Raw genomic sequence first — 18090 nt, 5'->3', positions numbered from 1 at the left:
GGAGAGTTAACTGTACTTACATTACAGTACTAGCCTATTTGGATCATTTCTCAAAATTTTCCATTGTAATTTCCATATAAACCTACATTGTCTTTGGGCCACCTTTAAATCACTATCTAGAAAGCTGAAAATTTCACAGCACACTATTTCTATAGTAAGGAGCATATGGGAGATTGGATTTTCAAACATTTTTAAATTTTGAACCGCCCTACTGTACAAACGTTAAACTAAAGCATTCAATCCATGTTTAGCAGGAAAAATATAAAACGAATATCGATACACCTACCCTATATTGAAATATGATAGTCGTTATCGAACACTATTTATACACTATTTCTCATATCAGCTATCTATTTATTTTTATTTGTTTTTGTTTTGTTTTTTTAAGAGGTTTTCAGTCGAACTCTGGCCAACCTATCAATGTATCTCATTGAATGTAAATTGTTCGATTTACTACCAGAATAATATAATTGGAAATAAATTCTCCGGATTAAAGTCATAATGAATTCTTAGTTTTAGTAAACATTTCTAAAGCCATCAAAATGGAGATCATGATATTTCTTTTTAAGCCTTTACTAATATGTTTGATTGGATTAACCACAAATTCGGCACCCTCGTGAAATATTCCTAATTTTATACCATGCCAAAATTTCGACTACTATATACTACGATTTAAAACAAATTGACCGTAAAAAGCCACGATTGCAACTATGGGAGATCGTGTGTTACGAGAAGACCCAACCTACTTCTTACAATATGAACTAATCGCATTTAATTATATCTCCTCTGGAAATCGTATCAAATTTGTATTTTAAATTTTAGATTATGTTTCACTTTTTTACAATGGTCAGGGCCCCTTGATCAAGAGACCCGGGGTATTTGACAACACCTCCCCTCAAAATGTGTCTTGTTGGGGGAAGGTTTTGTAGCTGGGAATGGAAAACAAAGTTTTTTTTTCTATCTTTATTAACGAGATTTTTGAGTAATAAGCAACTATCTCGGAGATAGGATTCGATCCCAGGTCCTCGGTATGAGAGGTGTGTATTCTAACCACTACACCACGTCCGTCCCCTTCTAAAAAAATGGTATTTTATTTTGAAAGTGTTGTCAATAATTTTTTACGGAATGTTATATTGCCTTATTGAAATCAATTGAAGATGCTATGATTGATATTAATATAGAGTGATTTCTAACCCTCATCTAGAGCCCTGCGTGGTTCATATCGTATTACGCATCATGCGTCTTTAAATCATTGAAGATATGTTGAAAACATCAGTGACGCTGACTTCGACTATGCAAACATGGGCAGTATTGTAGAACATCCGTAGTCTAACGGTAACGTCCGCAGCTACAAAGCAAAGCTGAGAAGCTGGCTCTGTCTCAGTGGCGACGTAATTCTTAGAAGAAGACAAAGAACGGATATAAATCCAGCCTATTGTTGAATAGTCCGTGTAGATAATGGCGTGCTTGACTATCAGCAAGCATTTTGGCCGTTCAACAATTGACGAATTACTATATGCGGTGAATATAGAAGACTAGAAATAAAGGCTACATCAGATATGATATTCATTGTTTTAAATAATACAATCCATGTAATTTTATGAATGTTTATAACATTCCATAATGAACAATTCAACATGTTTAACAAATAACAAATTAAAAATGGTTCGATACTTTTACTCTTATATGACAATTTTGGTAATGCTAAGCATAATCTCGTTGAAAGCTTAAGAATAAATATTATTGACTATATCATCCCAATCGATTGAATCAGTCTCCTTTTCAAAAATGTCTCGATTAAGCTTTATAATCAGAATGTCTTCTAGCGCATCTGGTCCCAATCCAACCCTATGGGACGTCAGGATTAGAGCAAGTGCGCTAAAGGCTCGCTCGACGGAAACTTGATTTGACGGTGTCGCCAAAACAACCATGGCAACCTCAAAGAGCTCAGGATGAGTCTCCCTACGCTTTAGCCAATGTTTAAAAACGTCGTACGTATGGTCTTGGCGAGGTTCAGCATCTAATGCCTTTAGTTGTTGAGCAAATGATGAATCAGTTGCCTCATTATCGGTTTTCGATAGAGTGCCTCCATAGAGCTCTGTTACGAAATCGTCGAATTGTGAGTTGACGTTGGCATTCTTTTCGGTCGATATTCCAGGACCAGATGATGGTTGCAATTTGCGAATCCTGTTCCATGTGTCCTTAATGCATGCCTGAAGATATGTAGAAAGATCTTACATTAATGCAGTGCATGTAAACATTAATCTTCAAAAGTACTGTGAGTTTACATATCATATTTTTTAGTTTAGCACCATTCAAAACGCAATGAAAAAGTTCTTCCTACTAAAATAAAATAGCCACTTAGATATCAAGGAGCAGTTTTAAAGATAAGCTCATAAGTCATATTGACTGGCATCCAAAAATCAAGAAATATTTATTTTTGATGCTAAACAATTCAAAGTACATACTGTAATATAATGTATGGGCATTAAACGATACCTCACTTATTTTGGGTAATTTATTCAATATTGTAATGACAAATAGGAATCAGTTGAACTATAAAAATACCTGAACATGCAGCTTCTCCTCATCGTTGAATAATTTTGAATTCAGGTAATTCAAACGAGGATCCATATAAAGGGCCATCTGGAATGCTTGTGACATCTTCAATTTAATCAAACGATCGGTTAAGGCTTTGGTCAATTTCTGCGCGAACGGATTGGAAAACATATTCCGCACTGCGTTGATTGTCTTCAGCCACGCTATGTAGAAGTCAGACAACGAAACATGACGCTCCTGCAGTTTCTTAGTGCAGATGTCCAAGGGCTCGAAGGCTTGCACATAGTGTTCGATGAACTCCCAGATTTTTGAGGTTACTTCTATAAATCAGATAATTTTTCAGATTAGATTTTTTTTTCAGTAATTAGTTTTGTTTTTCTTTTTAAATTCTGTTGCACCAAAACATATTTAAAAAAATGTAATAAATTTCAAAATTCAATCGTTTCACTTTTATCTGTTATTTTCATAATTCTGTAAATTTTCTCAAAGTCGATATAAAACAGTATATAACGCTCTGCCGATAAATCAGCACTTGAGGTGAGGATTTTTGCATATTTTCAAAAGCAAAAATCCAGAGAATCGGACAACCGTTCGCATAGCATGGCATAGCATAGCATAGACTGACTGTACATGTCAATGGTTGCTACTCCGTGATTGATCGGAACTGGTAAGAATTGCACTACGATCCAAATGAATAAGGGATGGGAGTTTCCGCTTACTCTCGAAGTGCAATTTTAGCAGATCTAATATTATTGATCAATAACGGCGCCGGCCAAGTCCTTACAGTCAGTTGGGATGGGGAAGGAATGTTAGGGTGTAATGATTGTTGCTTCTAGAGACCGAGAATACCTCTGCATCTCCACAATCACCACGGGAAGGGTGTTTATTAGTGAGGGAGGAAAAGATCTGGGAGTCACCTCTGGTCGGTGATGCGATCCATGGACAAGGGGGAAATATACGACTTGTATTTAAAGCTAGTTTTGTATTTTTGTCTCGAGAAGTTTTTGGAAAAAAATACGTCAACATCTATAATGTCGAACAATTCAAAAGACGTTTTTATTAATGACGAAAACTGAAAATTACATGTATATATTTTAACTTATATGAAACAGGAATAATGCCGACACTTGTAGTGACGAACCATACATAGTTTGTTTGAAAATTACATATGAGTATTACTGTGTATTTTGCCTCGATATGGTAGAAGTTTTAGAAAATACGTCAACATTCACAATGTCGAACAATTCAAAAGATAATTTTTAATAATGTCAAAAAGAGAAAAATAAATGTATAATCAAATTGTATAAGAAAAGAGCGTAATGCCGACACCTACAGTGACAAACCATTCAAAGTCTGTTTTAATATTACATAAAAGTTACGCTTTCAAGAAAATATGTGTTATCATAAGCATGAAACGAACTCACCAGTTGGTAATCCATTCTCGACTGAACACAAAACTGACACTGACAGCAAAACTTCTTGGCGTCCCGTAAATAAACCGTCTTGCTTGGGCCTTCCCAAATACGTACCCAGCAAGACGCTCCAAAACAGAGAAAAAAAATCTCTGGCGACGAAAACACGCGCGAAACCGTCAGCCAAATCAATCGGACGACGCAAAACCGAACTGTCCTGCTTGGGCTTCACGAAGCACTACCCAGCAAGACGCTCCAAAACAGGGGGAAAAAAATTCTCCGGCAACAAAAACGCGCGAATCCATCAGCAAAATCAATCGGACGACGCAAAACCGAACTGTCCTGCTTGGGCTTCACGAAGCACTGCCCAGCAAGACGCTCCCAAACAGGGGAAAAAAAAAAAATTCTCCGGCAACGAAAATACGCGCGAATCCGTCAGCCAAATCAATCGGACGACGCAAAACCGAACTGTCCTGCTTGGGCTTCACGAAGCACTACCCAGCAAGACGCTCCCAAACAGGGGGAAAAAATTCTCCGGCAACAAAAACGCGCGAATCCATCAGCAAAATCAATCGGACGACGCAAAACCGAACTATCCTGCTTGGGCTTCACGAAGCACTCCCAGAGAATCGGACAACCGTTCGCGCTAAAAAGTTGATCGGTTGGTCACTTGCTGATGGTTATAAATCGATCAAATTTTCAGTGCAAACGATTGTCCGCATCTCTAGATTCGTGCTCTTGATAATTCGAGGTTTGCCAATCTGTGCCTTAAAAAAAAACTCCATAGTGCTACATAGTGTAGTCGAAGAACTTGCATATTCCATTCACCACTGGGCAGTAGGGTGCGGCTTATTTTTCAAAAGTTCTCAAAACCAAAAATTCGTGTGTTCTACTGAATTCAAATCACATTAAAAGAGAAACCCCAAAATATGAGCCAAAAATATTAACATTTAGAGGTAGCGCAAGCGTCTCGAAGGTGAATTTTCAAGGTATGAAAAATGACCTTCAGTTAAATAAACATAACTTTGTTATTTTCCAACCGATTTTGAAACTTTTAGCACAAACACTTTCAAAATTAAATTTGTAAAAACTCAAATCTGTCTAAAATCAAAACTTTTATCCAAATTTTTCCTCATTTCACTAAAAAAATCATTTTTGTTTGACCATAACTTCATAATTACTCAATCGATTCCAAATCTTTTTACATGTTTTTGAAGCAAATTTAGTTGTTTTTAAACTGTTCATGCAACACATTTTTCCAAAAAATGGTTTTGACTTAGTTATTCAACAAAAACTATTCGGAAACATGATTTTTCAATGAAAAAATCAAATTTCTATTGATTATTTAAGTTTTTTCGCCGGAAAATGCATTTTTTCTATAAAATTTAAATTTATAAAGCATCTTGCCTTAATTACGAGTTGAATAGTGCACATAGTTTTTAACATATGCAAACATATTTTTAATTCAAAATTATTTAAAAATTGTTGCAAAGTCATTCACAAATGTTTAGCAAATGAGAAAAACCAGTTTCAGTTTTAGATATAATATTTAACTTGTAAGTTTGTCAAAACTGGCATTTTTCGTTAAAAAATCTCGAAAACTTATTCATACAGACTCAAGTCAAAAAAGTATACAAACTTACTTTATCGATCCTACGTGTTAAGCAGGCGGGATTCTACACGTACCACTCTGTACCAACTCAACTTTTCACTTTTAGAACGTTTAATTTCCGGATTTACAGAACGACGAAAGTAACATTTTCAACATTCGCAACCTAACCACTACTTTCGCCGCCCCGCTGTATGGAGAGACAAAGTGACTTAACCACGAATCAAAACAAAACACTACTTGAGCTGATTTTACACTGGTAGAAAAACGTCGAAAGTAACTGAATGAAACGGCTTATCATTTTCTTATAATTATGTTTGTGTGAAATAATAGAAACTACCTAGTTTTTGAACGTGAGCTGAGTGTATGCAAAATTTGAGCGAAGTACACGGCAAAAAAATGTAAAAAAAGTGATTCATTTTAAAACAGTTTTAGAAGATAGATTGTGATTTTTCCTAATTAATTTTCTCAAAACCGTATAAAAGTTACTTACGTCGATTTGAAAAAGTAATCGAGAAATCATGTTTTTGTTCAGTTTTTGCTGAAAAACTTGGTCAAGAGATTTTTTAAGTGAAATGTGATGTATGAAAGGTTTGAAAACAATTGAATCACCTTCAAAATCATGTAAAAGATTTGGAATCGGATCTGTAAGCATGAAGTTATGGTCAAAGGAAGTTGAAATTTTTAGAAAAATGAGGAAAAATTTGGAATAAATTGCTTCTAACTAAAACATTTTAGACAAATTTTATGTTCTATAAAGTTTTCATAAATTTAATATTGATTAAGGTATTAAGGTATTGATGCTAAAAGTTTAAAAATCGGTTGAAAATTAATGAAGTTTTGTTTATTTCACTGAAGGTCATTTTTCATAACCTGAAAAATCACCTTCAAGACGCTTGCGCCACCTCTAAATGTTAATATTTTTGGCTCAAATTTTCTCTTTTAATGTGATTAAAATTCAGTAGAGCAAACGAATTTTTGGCTTTGTGAACTTTTGAAAAATAAGCCGCACCCTACTGGGCGAGCATTGAAAATAAGTTATACTTTTTTTCTTACCGAGTTCTGGGAACTGCAGGCCAAGTTGAACATAAAACTCTTTCTGCCGGTGGAAGCTGTTAAGCATTTTGAATATGCCACCCCATCTGGTTGGTGCCCAAACTGGAGGAATGGTTGAATCACTGCGATCGAAATGCATATTATATTTGACATTTTTGCATTTTTTTGCAAGTTCTGTGATTTGTCTAACGGATTCATCCTTTTTATCAACAACGTCTAATACAGCAAGCTGTAAAGTGTGTACAGCACATCGTACTAGATTAAGCTGTTCCTGAAATTCTGCTGACAAAGAATCCGATAGCTCCTGACTTTCTAAAGCCGCGTTTTCAATATCTGCCTCATTGTCGATTTCATCAACCATTTTCGATTCGCATTCGCCACCATCTTCAGATAACATTTGCTGAGTAATGAGCACATCAAATTCATGTTTCAACCCATTGACCGCCGCAACCATGTTGAATCTATGACAAAAGGTCGAAGGACAAAAGGTCGAATGACAAAAGGTCGAATGACAGAAGGTCGAATGGACAAAAGGTCGAATGGACAAAAGGTCGAAGGGACAAAAGGTCGAATGGACAAAAGGTCGAATGGACAAAAGGTCGAATGGACAAAAGGTCGAATGGACAAAAGGTCGAATGGAAAAAAAAGGTCGAATGGACAAAAGGTCGAATGACAAAAAAGGTCGAATGGACAAAAGGTCGAATGACAAAAATGGTCGAATGGACAACAATTTAGGAAGAACAAAAGGCTATACTATTTAGATAAAAAAGCAAGTTATCACAAGCACTACAGTTCAAATAGACGTGGAAATACGTGCATATTTTCAGAAAGACCATACTGAGGGAGGTTCAATTTAAGCTGGTCAACGATTTTTTTGGGGTGAAATTTTGTTAGACTTATCAGGACGTAGTGCATCCAGAGTTACTGTGTACGTGCTGTAGCCTTATGTGCAAGAGCCACAACCCTTTCATATTCACATGTACAGTGCACACATTTTGAGACCAATGTTGGTGTTCTTCGCTTTTTTTAGGGTAATTTCTCAATGCGTCTCATGCGCTTCGTCACACGCGTTGTTCAAAAACAGCACAATAATTGAAGTGAAGACAAAATTTTAAAACGAGAATCGAAATTGTAGCTTCCGAATCGCGCGTCTTCGACCGTATCATGTAGACCATCTAGACACCTGCATAATAAGGTAAAAATAGCTGTAGAGACTCTTCGTTACTGAGCAGTTGTTTTACTACTTGGATACCGATGGCGAGCGTAGCACCGAGCAGTGCATGTGTTGAATCTCCCCTAGCGCGCGCTTTCAGAATTTTCGTTAACCTCCGGCTAGCGCAGCACACTACGATTCTGATGCGTTGAAAGGCGGTTTGGTTGGAGACTCGTTAGTTCATTTATGTTCTCCTGGTAATTATGTAACTCTAAGTGCATCGAAGTGCATGCCACTCGATGTGCAATGTGTTGGGATGCCGAGTGCTGGAATGCAGTAACTGTGACTGTCATTCAGATTATATTGGAATTATAGCACCTCTTGCGTGCCGCCATGAGTCAACTGCAGAGCAGAGGGTTCGCTCTGTCGAGGCTGGTTCCCTGTAACAATGTTCAAGGCGGCTAGGAGTAGCAGTTTTCCTAGGCTTTTTCTGCTGCATATGTTGAAGTGCTATATGAAATTGCCTCTCCTCGTATTAAACCCATCAGGTGGTTCGGAAGAGAAATGAGTCTGAGTCCAAGAGTAATGTATGTGTTTTCTGTATGATGCACAAATGCAAAAATGATCAAATTATCAGAAAAGCTCTCAGTAAATGCTAGAGTAGCTGAGAAGCAGACTCTACCCAAGTTGGGACCTAATTCCACAAAAAAGATGATTATTTTTCCCGGAAGCTAATTTCAATTTTTAAATCGAAACCAACAGTCAGATAAAACTCTAATACATAGCCCTAAAACAGCAAAATTTCAAAAGAAGGAAAATCCTTTGTTAGAAATGCAATTGAAATGCTCATAAACACTGTAAAGCATGAAGAACAGCCGATATTTATAAGAAGGCAACATTTCAATTAAAAAAAATACAGGCAAGATGTAAAAGTGAAATCCATGAAGAACAGCCGATGTATAAAAGAAGGAATAATCGTCGATACAAGTGTCTACAACAGTATAAAATCACTATAATGTATAACTCCAAAAGAACAGCTAATGTTTTAAAAGAAGGACAAATCTCTATTGAAAATGTATGAAATAAAAAGCTAATAATAATTAATTTATGCTTTGAAGTATCAAAATAATAACAAACGACATTCAGAAAATGAATCTTTTGTTTGGAAAATAATAGCATTAATACAAATTATTGCTTCAAACGATAGTTCTGAAGAACAGCTATCATTTAAAAGAAGGAAAAACTTCAGATGAGAAGGGAGGAATTTGTGGTTAAAATGTTAGCAACTGAGTGTACAGGCCCTTCCTTAACCGAGTGGTTAGAATCCGCGGCTACAAAGCAAAGCCATGCTGAAGGTGTCTGGGTTCAATTCCCAGTCGGTCCAGGATCTTTTCGTAATGGAAATATCCCTGACTTCCCTGGGCATAGAGTATAATCGTACCTGCCACACGATATACGAATGCGAAGAATGGCAACTTTGGCAAAGAAAGCTCTCAGTTAATAACTGTGGAAGTGCTCATAAGAACACTAAGCTGAGAAGCAGGCTCTGTCCCAGGAGGAGGTCATGCCGAGAAGAAGAAGAACTGAGTGTACGATAATCCTTTCAACGGTACAATTGGGACCTTTCGTCTATTCGACCTTTTGTTCATTCGACCTTTTGTCCATTCGACCTTTTGTCCATTCGACCTTTTTTTCCATTCGACCTTTTGTCCATTCGACCTTTTGTCCATTCGACCTTTTGTCCATTCGACCTTTTGTCCATTCGACCTTTTGTCCATTCGACCTTTTGTCCCTTCGACCTTTTGTCCATTCGACCTTTTGTCCTTCGACCTTTTGTCATTCGACCTTCTGTCCTTCGACCTTTTGTCCTACAACCACCATGTTCGCGCCATTATCAACAGTTACGGAGAAAATTTGATCTAGGGAGACACCATATGACTGCAGCACATCCAGGATCTTCGTCTTGAGGAAAGCAGCCGTTTGACGTTCTCTGATTTCCACCATGCCTGAAAAAAAATCTTTGACGATGTAACTTTCTTCGATTGATGTTGGTTAGGCAGGTTTTTCCAAATTTTTAAGATTGAACTAGGAGTTGGACAATATTCATAACTGGTCTTGATTGTCTTGAAGAGATATTGATCCAAATATCGTCTTCAATTTTAGATCATGTTTTGAGTGTAGTCTTGTATATTCTTACAATATTTAAGTCTACACATAAGCTGATGAAGACCACTACAAATATTCCAGAGCACCTAGGCATTTGAAACCCAAGCAAAATTAAAATTAAAGCCTACGAAAATTAATTATTCCATTGTTTATTTCGATAAATAAAAATAACAACTCAGAAAATTTAACATTTTCAAATCATGCTAATCAAATGCATTTCAGTATTTGCAAATAAAGAACATTATAATAATGGATTGACATATGTACGTTTGGAATATGTTGACTGGAATCCAATCCAGACAAATTTAGCATGGCTTTGATTTGTAGCCACGGGCATTTTCACTAAGTTGAGGAAGATCCACAATCCATCGAATAAATTGGCGAATATCAGCTAACAAGTAAATCACAATAAGGCAGCGTCCATTTATTATGTAATGCTGAATTTGGAAATTTTTGAACCCCTCCCCCCTCCGTAACGCTTTTTGTATGGAATTTTTTATGATTTTGTATGAGCCGTAACGTATGAGCCTACTCCCCCCTCCCCCTAGAGCGTTACGTAATTAGTGGATGCCGCCTAAGGCGTCTGTATCAGCGTTGGAGACAATAGTAACAAGTTAAGGAATAAAAAAATCGAAAAAAATAAATACGGAAGCTCGTTTTCCATATCTGAATACGTCGCCTTTCTATTCTATTTCACGCAAAAAATAACCTTAGAACGATAAAATTTTTGAATCTTTCAAAAACGCATTTCTTCCAGTACTAGAACATGTTCCAGTAATATCGTGTACCCCCGCTAATTTGAACGGTACCTCATGCAAACCATCGGGGTCCATTTTTAATTTGATCATCTAGTCACCCTAGAAACGTATTTCTGGTTACCTCTTTCACACACCCGGCGTTCCATTCCACAGCGTTCCATCTCACTTTACTCCGTTCCATGAGCTAAATGACGTTTGAACCATTTTTAATCTGAACGATGTGCAAATTAGCGGGGTACAGATTAAAAAGTGTTCAGATTAAATGTGGTCAAACCAACGGGGGTACCCGGTAGTGGTATTTGCTAACTTCTGTTCCTATAATAGTGGTTTACATTGCATTGATTTCCCATTGAATTATAGGAACGCCTCACTATTACTGGTGCAAAGGAGCAAAAACGTTAAGGTTTTTAATTGTTTTCCAGTACTTCCTTACTAATGTCCAAGATTTTCATATTATACTAGTGGTCCCGGCAAACTTCGTCTTACCATCAAGTAGGCTGTTGTAAAACGACATGTGTTCCCCCACACAAAATGACACATTAATCATCTCCCGTTTTCCCGATTATTCCAGAGATTTTCCCAAACTTTTTGTTCGCACGAACACGTCGCATCCCTTGTCGGATGCAACGGTGAAAAACTTATATCAATCCGTTGTTCCGTTCTCAAGTTATTTCACACCATTTCATTTTTATTTATACAGATTATATAAATTTCGTATCTCAATATCGAGTTGAAAAACAAAGTCGATTAAAATATTTTTTGCAATTTCTCATCGTAATAGGCTGTTTTTCATCACGCCAATCTGTCATGAAACGGCCTACTTTCCTGCACTGAAGTATGCAGAGTGGTAATAGTCATTACCTTACTGAAACCAGTGCTGTAATGATTCATTACGCAACGCTTTCTCATTACGCAACTGTTTTGAGTTGCGTAATGAATCATTACACAACAATTTTTCAGAAATTGTAGAATGATGGTGAATGCATTCCTATATGATTTCTGATACCCTCAAGTGGTCTTCCACGAAATTGCAAAAAATGTTGTACGTAACTCGTTGCAGAACTCGATTTTTACAGCACTCGTCGTAATTACCCTACTCGGCGAGCCTCGTAGGATAAACTTACAACTCGTGCTGTAAAAATCATCATTCTGCAACTTGTTCCGTAAACTACTATTTCGAACAGTTAAAGCAGCGAACAATATATGTTTCCGAATGATATTGCCGCGATACCGTAATTTTTGGTTGGTCTTGGAAGGTATATGCAAACAAGCCGAAACTTGTCGAAATAGTTTAATTTTTTTAATTTAATTTTCAGATCATGAAACAGTTATTGAATACTAATAACAAAGAGTACATTTTAGTGGTTGCGAAACCTATAACGCGAATAGATCACCTTTTCGTGGTGCGTTATGGTTAACCCTAGTCCTGACTGGGTTTATTCCTATGTTTCATATCGCTAAAAAAGGGCATATTTGGCACCCATTCACCTCCTTGTAACGCTTTTAATATGAAAATTAAAAAAAAATACATGAGTCGTAACAACTTCAGGACACCCAACCACCCCCTTCAGCGTAATAAAATTTGTGAATGTGCTACTGCTTCAAACGAAGAGAACAGGATGTTATAATAATCAAAAGAATACTTATTAGTCTTTTTACATTTTAAATCTTGTTATCATCTACATCACATCTGATACAATCAACATACCCATCTCACGCTTCAATTAGCTTCGCAATGTGCTGAGCTACTTCCTTTCTCGTCAGTAATGGATGTAAGATTGACATTTTTCAGAAAAAATGTTCCATGCTTACTGTGATGAAAATAGTAAATTTTGCTGTTTCCAACGCCGTGCGCATCGTTACCACTTTTTTTTCTTGGCAACGCTAGTTGTCCAAACAACTTCGCTGGAAAAATTACATTTTTCGACGTTTTGACCCTTTGACATTTTGTCCCTTTCGACGTTTTGGGATTCGACGTTTTGTCTTTCGACATTTTGTACCTAAGCCATTTGAACGACCTACTTAGAATGATCTAAATGTTTCATTTGTAATCACTTATCAGTCCTATCATTGATTGATTTTCCAGACATATCGGACAGTTATGTAGTTTCGGGTAGTATGTGTGGAATAGTTGGAGGCATGGGTTCCCAAACTGTTTTGGATACGAGACCCACTTAGTAGAGATGGTCGGGTTTCACATTTTTCAAACCCGAACCCGACTCGTATTCGACTTATATTATTTCATAAAACCCGGACCCGACCCGAACCCGAACAATTTTCGCTGTTCAAACCCGAAACCGACCCGAAATTCGAAAAAGTTTTCTAAGAAAAACCCGATTAGAACCCGAGTTTGAAAAGATGATAAATTCATTGTTTCTGATGCATAGGGAAGCTTTTAGGTTGTTACTCTGTTTACTAGAGTGATGCAAATTTTTAAATTTTGGCTCCCCTATGCTATGCGGTTTATATTATGGAACTTTGCCGAAGATAACATTTCGATTGGACGTCAGGATAAATTGCTATTCATAATCATAAAGTGGGTTTGCATTTTGCATGCTTAACCAACTGCTCGACAGGCAACAGTGGTGCTCCTGGCGGGTAGAATAAATCAATTGCTCTGAAAGTAATTGAACGATCATCTCAGCATGATTTAGACTTTGTTATCAATGATAATAAATTATCCTTACGGAGTTCTGTTGGATCTTTCGACCTTGACGCTTGCTCCTACGGGGGCGAGCGACGAAGGCAGGATCAAACATGTCGCGCGTCGGTCTAGTAAGTGAAAAAGTGGCGTGATCGGTTAGTTCTTTTTGATCCTTTGACCTTGACGCTTACTGCTGGGCAGTGCGTCAAGAAAGCCAAGTTTTTTTTTTCCTTTTCGGGTCGCGCGCCTATTTTTTTCTGAGTGCTTTTATATAGCCGAGCAAACGAGTGAGGCTGAGAGTGGATTGTGGCTGCACAGTGAAGGATAAAGGATCAATTGGTGAGCTCGTTTCATGCTACTATTTCTTATCTATAAAATATGTATGACTGCACATTTAATCGTTACAATTGTGGGACGTAAATATGAATTTTCAACAAACTATAAATTGTTCGTCACTGTGAGTGTCGACACAAACTCTAATTCATGAATTATTTATGTTTCACATTTTTTTTTATTTTCAGAACACCCCTTTTTACCTTTATTTTTGTAATTAAAAAAAAACTTTGAATGGTTCGACACTACAAGTGTAGACTTGCGAAAGGTTCACTTTATTCAACAAACTTTGGATGGTTCGCCACTGTAAGTGGTGGCATAAGAATAAGAGTGTTCTATGATGTTCCAACCAATCGAGTGTTTTGTTTCTTTTCAAATAAGTAAAATATAATAACACATGATTTCGTCCTGACAGCTGTAGGAATGTTGCATTTAGGTATTTGTTCAACGGGCTTTGAATGGTTCGTCACCTCAAGTGTCGGCATAATTTTCCACTACATAGAAATTGTTCATATCAAATGAAAATATTATATTTACAAATAAGCATGTACTCGTGCGTTAAAATACACTCAAATAAAGATTTAAAAAAAAAAAAAAAAAAAAAAAAAATAAATAAAATAAGCATGTATATATCTCACAAATCATTATTTATCATGGTCTAATCGCTTATCAAAGTGAATCCTGTGACCCAACGATCCTTCCCATTGACAAACATCCCTCCCAGTAACCTTTGTGGAGATGCAGAGGCAAACACGGTCTCCAAATATCAAAGGTTACACACTAACATTCCTTCCCCCAATCCCACCTGACTGCAAGGACGTGGCTGGCGCCGTTATTGACCCTGTTTAGAGGCACTGAATTATGCACATTGAAGAAGATTATGGCCAATCTCAGCCGAACTTCTAGTTGATTCTTTGTGCATTTTCTCTGACTTCGGTCAATCACGGAATAGCAACCATTGATATGTGTAGTCAGTCTAAGCTAAGCTAAGCTAAGCTAAAGCTAAGCTAATGATAACAAATTATCCTTACGTCCCATCAAAATGTGGTGTTCGGCAAAGTTGTAGCTGGGAAGATTTCACATGAGATGAGTGTGTTTACTTTTCCATAGATTATTATGACGAGCAGTTAGAGGACTGAACACAAAAGGTTTGCCTTTTCCATAGTAATTTCCATATAAACTTCAAACAGCATGTGCACAACCAAATTTCTTCCGAATCACTTCAAAATTTGGGAGGATACTACTTCATGTCAATTATCATCGTTTATGCATAGGGAAGCAAAATTTCAAAATTTGCATCAGTCTACTGTTCACCATTACCACCAAACTCGACCCAAACCCGACAAAACCCGACTTTCCAACCCGTACCCGATAATTTTGTAGCATTCAAACCCGACCCGAACCCGAACCCGAAAAAAATTAAATTTTCAAACCCGAACCTGTCGGGTTCGGGTTCGGGTCGGGTTTCGGGTTTGAAAATCCGAGACCCGACCATCTCTACCACTTAGCCGTCAGACATATTCCTCACGACCAAAATCATGAAAGCATGAGTTCTATATTGAAGAATTTATGGTCTTTCTATACCTTGTCTAATATGGGATTCAATGACATTGCATGACTTGCACGAAAACAGGTTCGAATTACAGAATTTGAGACGTTCTCAATGTGATGAATGATACTAGTTTCAATTCTACAATTACTTTAAACGTGGAAATGATCAGTTTTTAATTAGCAGTAAATAGACTTTTAGAGAAAACAATCATGATTCAAATTAAGGGACAAATAAACATTAATCATGAAATAAAGTTCTTGTCTGAAAAATAAATAAATTTTAACGCAACATCTATACTATTTTGACATTACCCTCACATTGTTTTAGCGTAGAAAGTAGAAAATAGATACAAAATGAGATTTTTTTTGCGACTCACCAAAGGCTAGCTTACGACCTCCCTGTGGAACGCGACCCAGAGGTTTTGGAAACTATAGTTTAGACGGTTCACCGGATACTAAGTACCTCCAAGCCATCGTACTTCAATAATTAGTATAAAAATCAAGGGTCTACTGATATATAGTATACGGAGGGGCAAGATGGGTCACCTAAGGAAAGTACTCTCTTATACAAATAGGATTTACCTTTTTTCATTCTTAAGCCTTTGACACACTAATAAGCTATGATTATAGGCAAATTATTATTATTGTCTTTATTAACGATATTTGTATCCCGAGACTGGCCCATCTTCATCTCTGAGGATAATAGGTAAATGAATAGTCATAAAGTTTAATACCCGTCTTTGACGAGCAGTTTTCGTATATACAGTGCCCGTGTGGTTTTGGTAACATACCATTCAATTTAGGCAACATACATTTTGACACCGTGCCAATATCGCACGGATTTCCATTTTTTGTAATTTTGCAATCATTATCATTAATTGCTACAATTTAATAAAAACCAAGGTTGTTGGATGACTTTGTAGTTCAATTCACAATGAATTGTGCTAGAAAAATGCATCATACAAAACCATTCGAATTCGGTACGATTTCCGTTGCCCAAATAGAAGGCAACATGAAATTTATGGATTTTTTGAAACTAACATACTAAGCGACTTTATATTACTATTTTTTACAAGTACGAAACAATAAAACCAGCACGGATCGCTCGAGTAGCACATGTTTGGCATCTAACAAAGTTGTTCATTTCACTAAAAATATAAAATGCGTTTGTAATAACACTGACCCGCTAGTCCCGTCGTATCCTACTATGATTTTCAGTTGAATGATTCAGAATATCTCAAGTCTGACTTAGTAGAAAATAAGTAGCTCGGGGCAAAATCATATTTTAAACCCTATTAGGCACCGCCACAAATTACTTAATGCTCAAGGGGGTAGGCTCATACGCTAAGGCTCGGACAAAAATTTGAAAATTTTCATGAAAGACGCACTACGGAACGAAAAGGGTATCTAAAATTTCCATTTTTAGCTTTACGTAATAAATCGATAGCTGTATGTTTACTTATATGTTTAAGGTGAAGAGATAGTAAGAACCAAATAAGAAATATGCTACTTACCTAATGTTCTAATCACAAATTTCCCATCCAGAACAAATTGAACATTAATTCCAAGGACATGTCGGTGGTATCGAGACGCGGAGTCGACTTTCAGAGAAAGCAACTTATGCTTCATTTCACTGGATAGTGCCGTACGAATCCGGTTGGCTATGGCATGTATGAATGCCTTATTTTTATTCCGATTCAATGAGACGCCTACTGCAACTGCAATTGGGTCGATTAGTTGCTTCAACCCCTCCCACTCGATGCATGAGAGAGGGAGATTATGATAGCACACCAATTTTGCCAGTGATTCAAACAGCAAACGCTTATCAATCGCGATAAGGCGCTTCGCGATCGTTCTGGGTTTCTTGGCGACAGTATCCTGCTCCTTGAAAAGTCCGTTTCTTCTGGCAGCATCAGCGTGCTGCGTCCGGAAATGCCGCACGAAGTTGCCGATATCGCATGTTACCTGAACGTAGGTACAACCACTTTTCGGGTCAATGCGGCACGAACCACTGTTTCCGTCACGGTCAATAAATTGTAGCGCGATTTCCTGCAATGTGCGCTTTTGCTCACTACGTCGTTTTTGTGCTCTTCCTGACGTGCCAAGTTGAAGCGGATCCATGATTCGGAACAGGATAGAATTTCGCCGACGTCTGTGAAAATAAAGTCGCCATTAAAGTTGAATTTCATGCTGCCATAGATGAAAATCAAGCTTACCCATTCACGATCAAAATCACAATGACAGCTTGCTGTTCGATACCTACGTGAACTTATTTTCATTGATATAACAAAAGAAGTTCATTTGTCAATGGCATGAACTGAATGAACTATCAGGCAAATGTCAAGAACTAAGAGGTCATCGTAAGGTTCTAATTTGTAAACATCAGACTACACCGAAACAAATTCATTTTCTGAACTCATGACTATTTTGCGAGAATCTAAGCCACTGGTCAGAACGTCAGCTTGTTTATGCGGATGGATCCATCCGTGCCATCCAGTACTTGAACAATGACGCAAAAAGGGGCCGAGTCGGATTTTTTGTATTCGTACACTTGGTACGTTCTTCCGCCGTCCGGCGGCTTCCCCATTTTGGTAGCACGTTCCACGTCAGCAGATGTAGTTTTCGATAACTTTTTCACGATATAGGCGTAAGAAATAATTTACCACTTATGATTCAGAAAACCACTTCCCTACTAAAAGTTTTAAACGAGGTTTAGCTGTTTTTTGATAATAATTCACCAAAAAACAGGTTTCTTTCGCGCACTTGCAAAAAAAAAAAAACAAATATGGCGATACAAAACAGTTTCACCGGAAGTGCCTCTTTTCCCCAGGTTAACTCTGGTTGCACGT

General features: G+C 37.2%; 1 protein-coding gene across 1 annotated transcript; it reads right to left on the bottom strand.

The window, feature by feature from the left end:
• Positions 1-1490: 1490 nt before the first annotated feature.
• On the bottom strand, positions 1491-17435 carry LOC110674301. Its single transcript, XM_021838584.1, has 4 exons — positions 16756-17435; positions 9679-9795; positions 2569-2879; positions 1491-2213 (listed from the first exon to the last, which is right to left on the bottom strand). The coding sequence occupies exons 1-4, from the start codon at positions 17360-17362 to the stop codon at positions 1728-1730; spliced, it is 1521 nt and encodes a 506-aa protein (XP_021694276.1). The 5' UTR covers positions 17363-17435; the 3' UTR covers positions 1491-1727.
• Between the last annotated feature and the right edge of the window lie 655 nt (positions 17436-18090).

The sequence above is a fragment of the Aedes aegypti genome, chromosome 1 (genome assembly GCF_002204515.2).
Source record: "Aedes aegypti strain LVP_AGWG chromosome 1, AaegL5.0 Primary Assembly, whole genome shotgun sequence".
Classification (NCBI taxonomy): Eukaryota; Metazoa; Arthropoda; class Insecta; order Diptera; family Culicidae; genus Aedes; species Aedes aegypti.
The sequence above is the reverse complement of the archived record's forward strand: the minus strand, read 5'-3'. Positions and strand labels throughout refer to the sequence as shown.

What these genes read in the sequence shown, in the direction of transcription:
- LOC110674301 (XM_021838584.1), bottom strand. Translation starts at nt 17,362, where the DNA reads ATGGATCCGCTTCAACTTGGCACGTCAGGAAGAGCACAAAAACGACGT. An exon ending in ATTTGTGATTAGAACATTAG is followed by an intron (nt 9,796 to 16,755) that starts GTAAGTAGCATA and finishes ATTTTTTTTCAG; the next exon opens with GCATGGTGGAAATCAGAGAA. An exon ending in AGGAGAAGCTGCATGTTCAG is followed by an intron (nt 2,214 to 2,568) that starts GTATTTTTATAG and finishes ACATATCTTCAG; the next exon opens with GCATGCATTAAGGACACATG.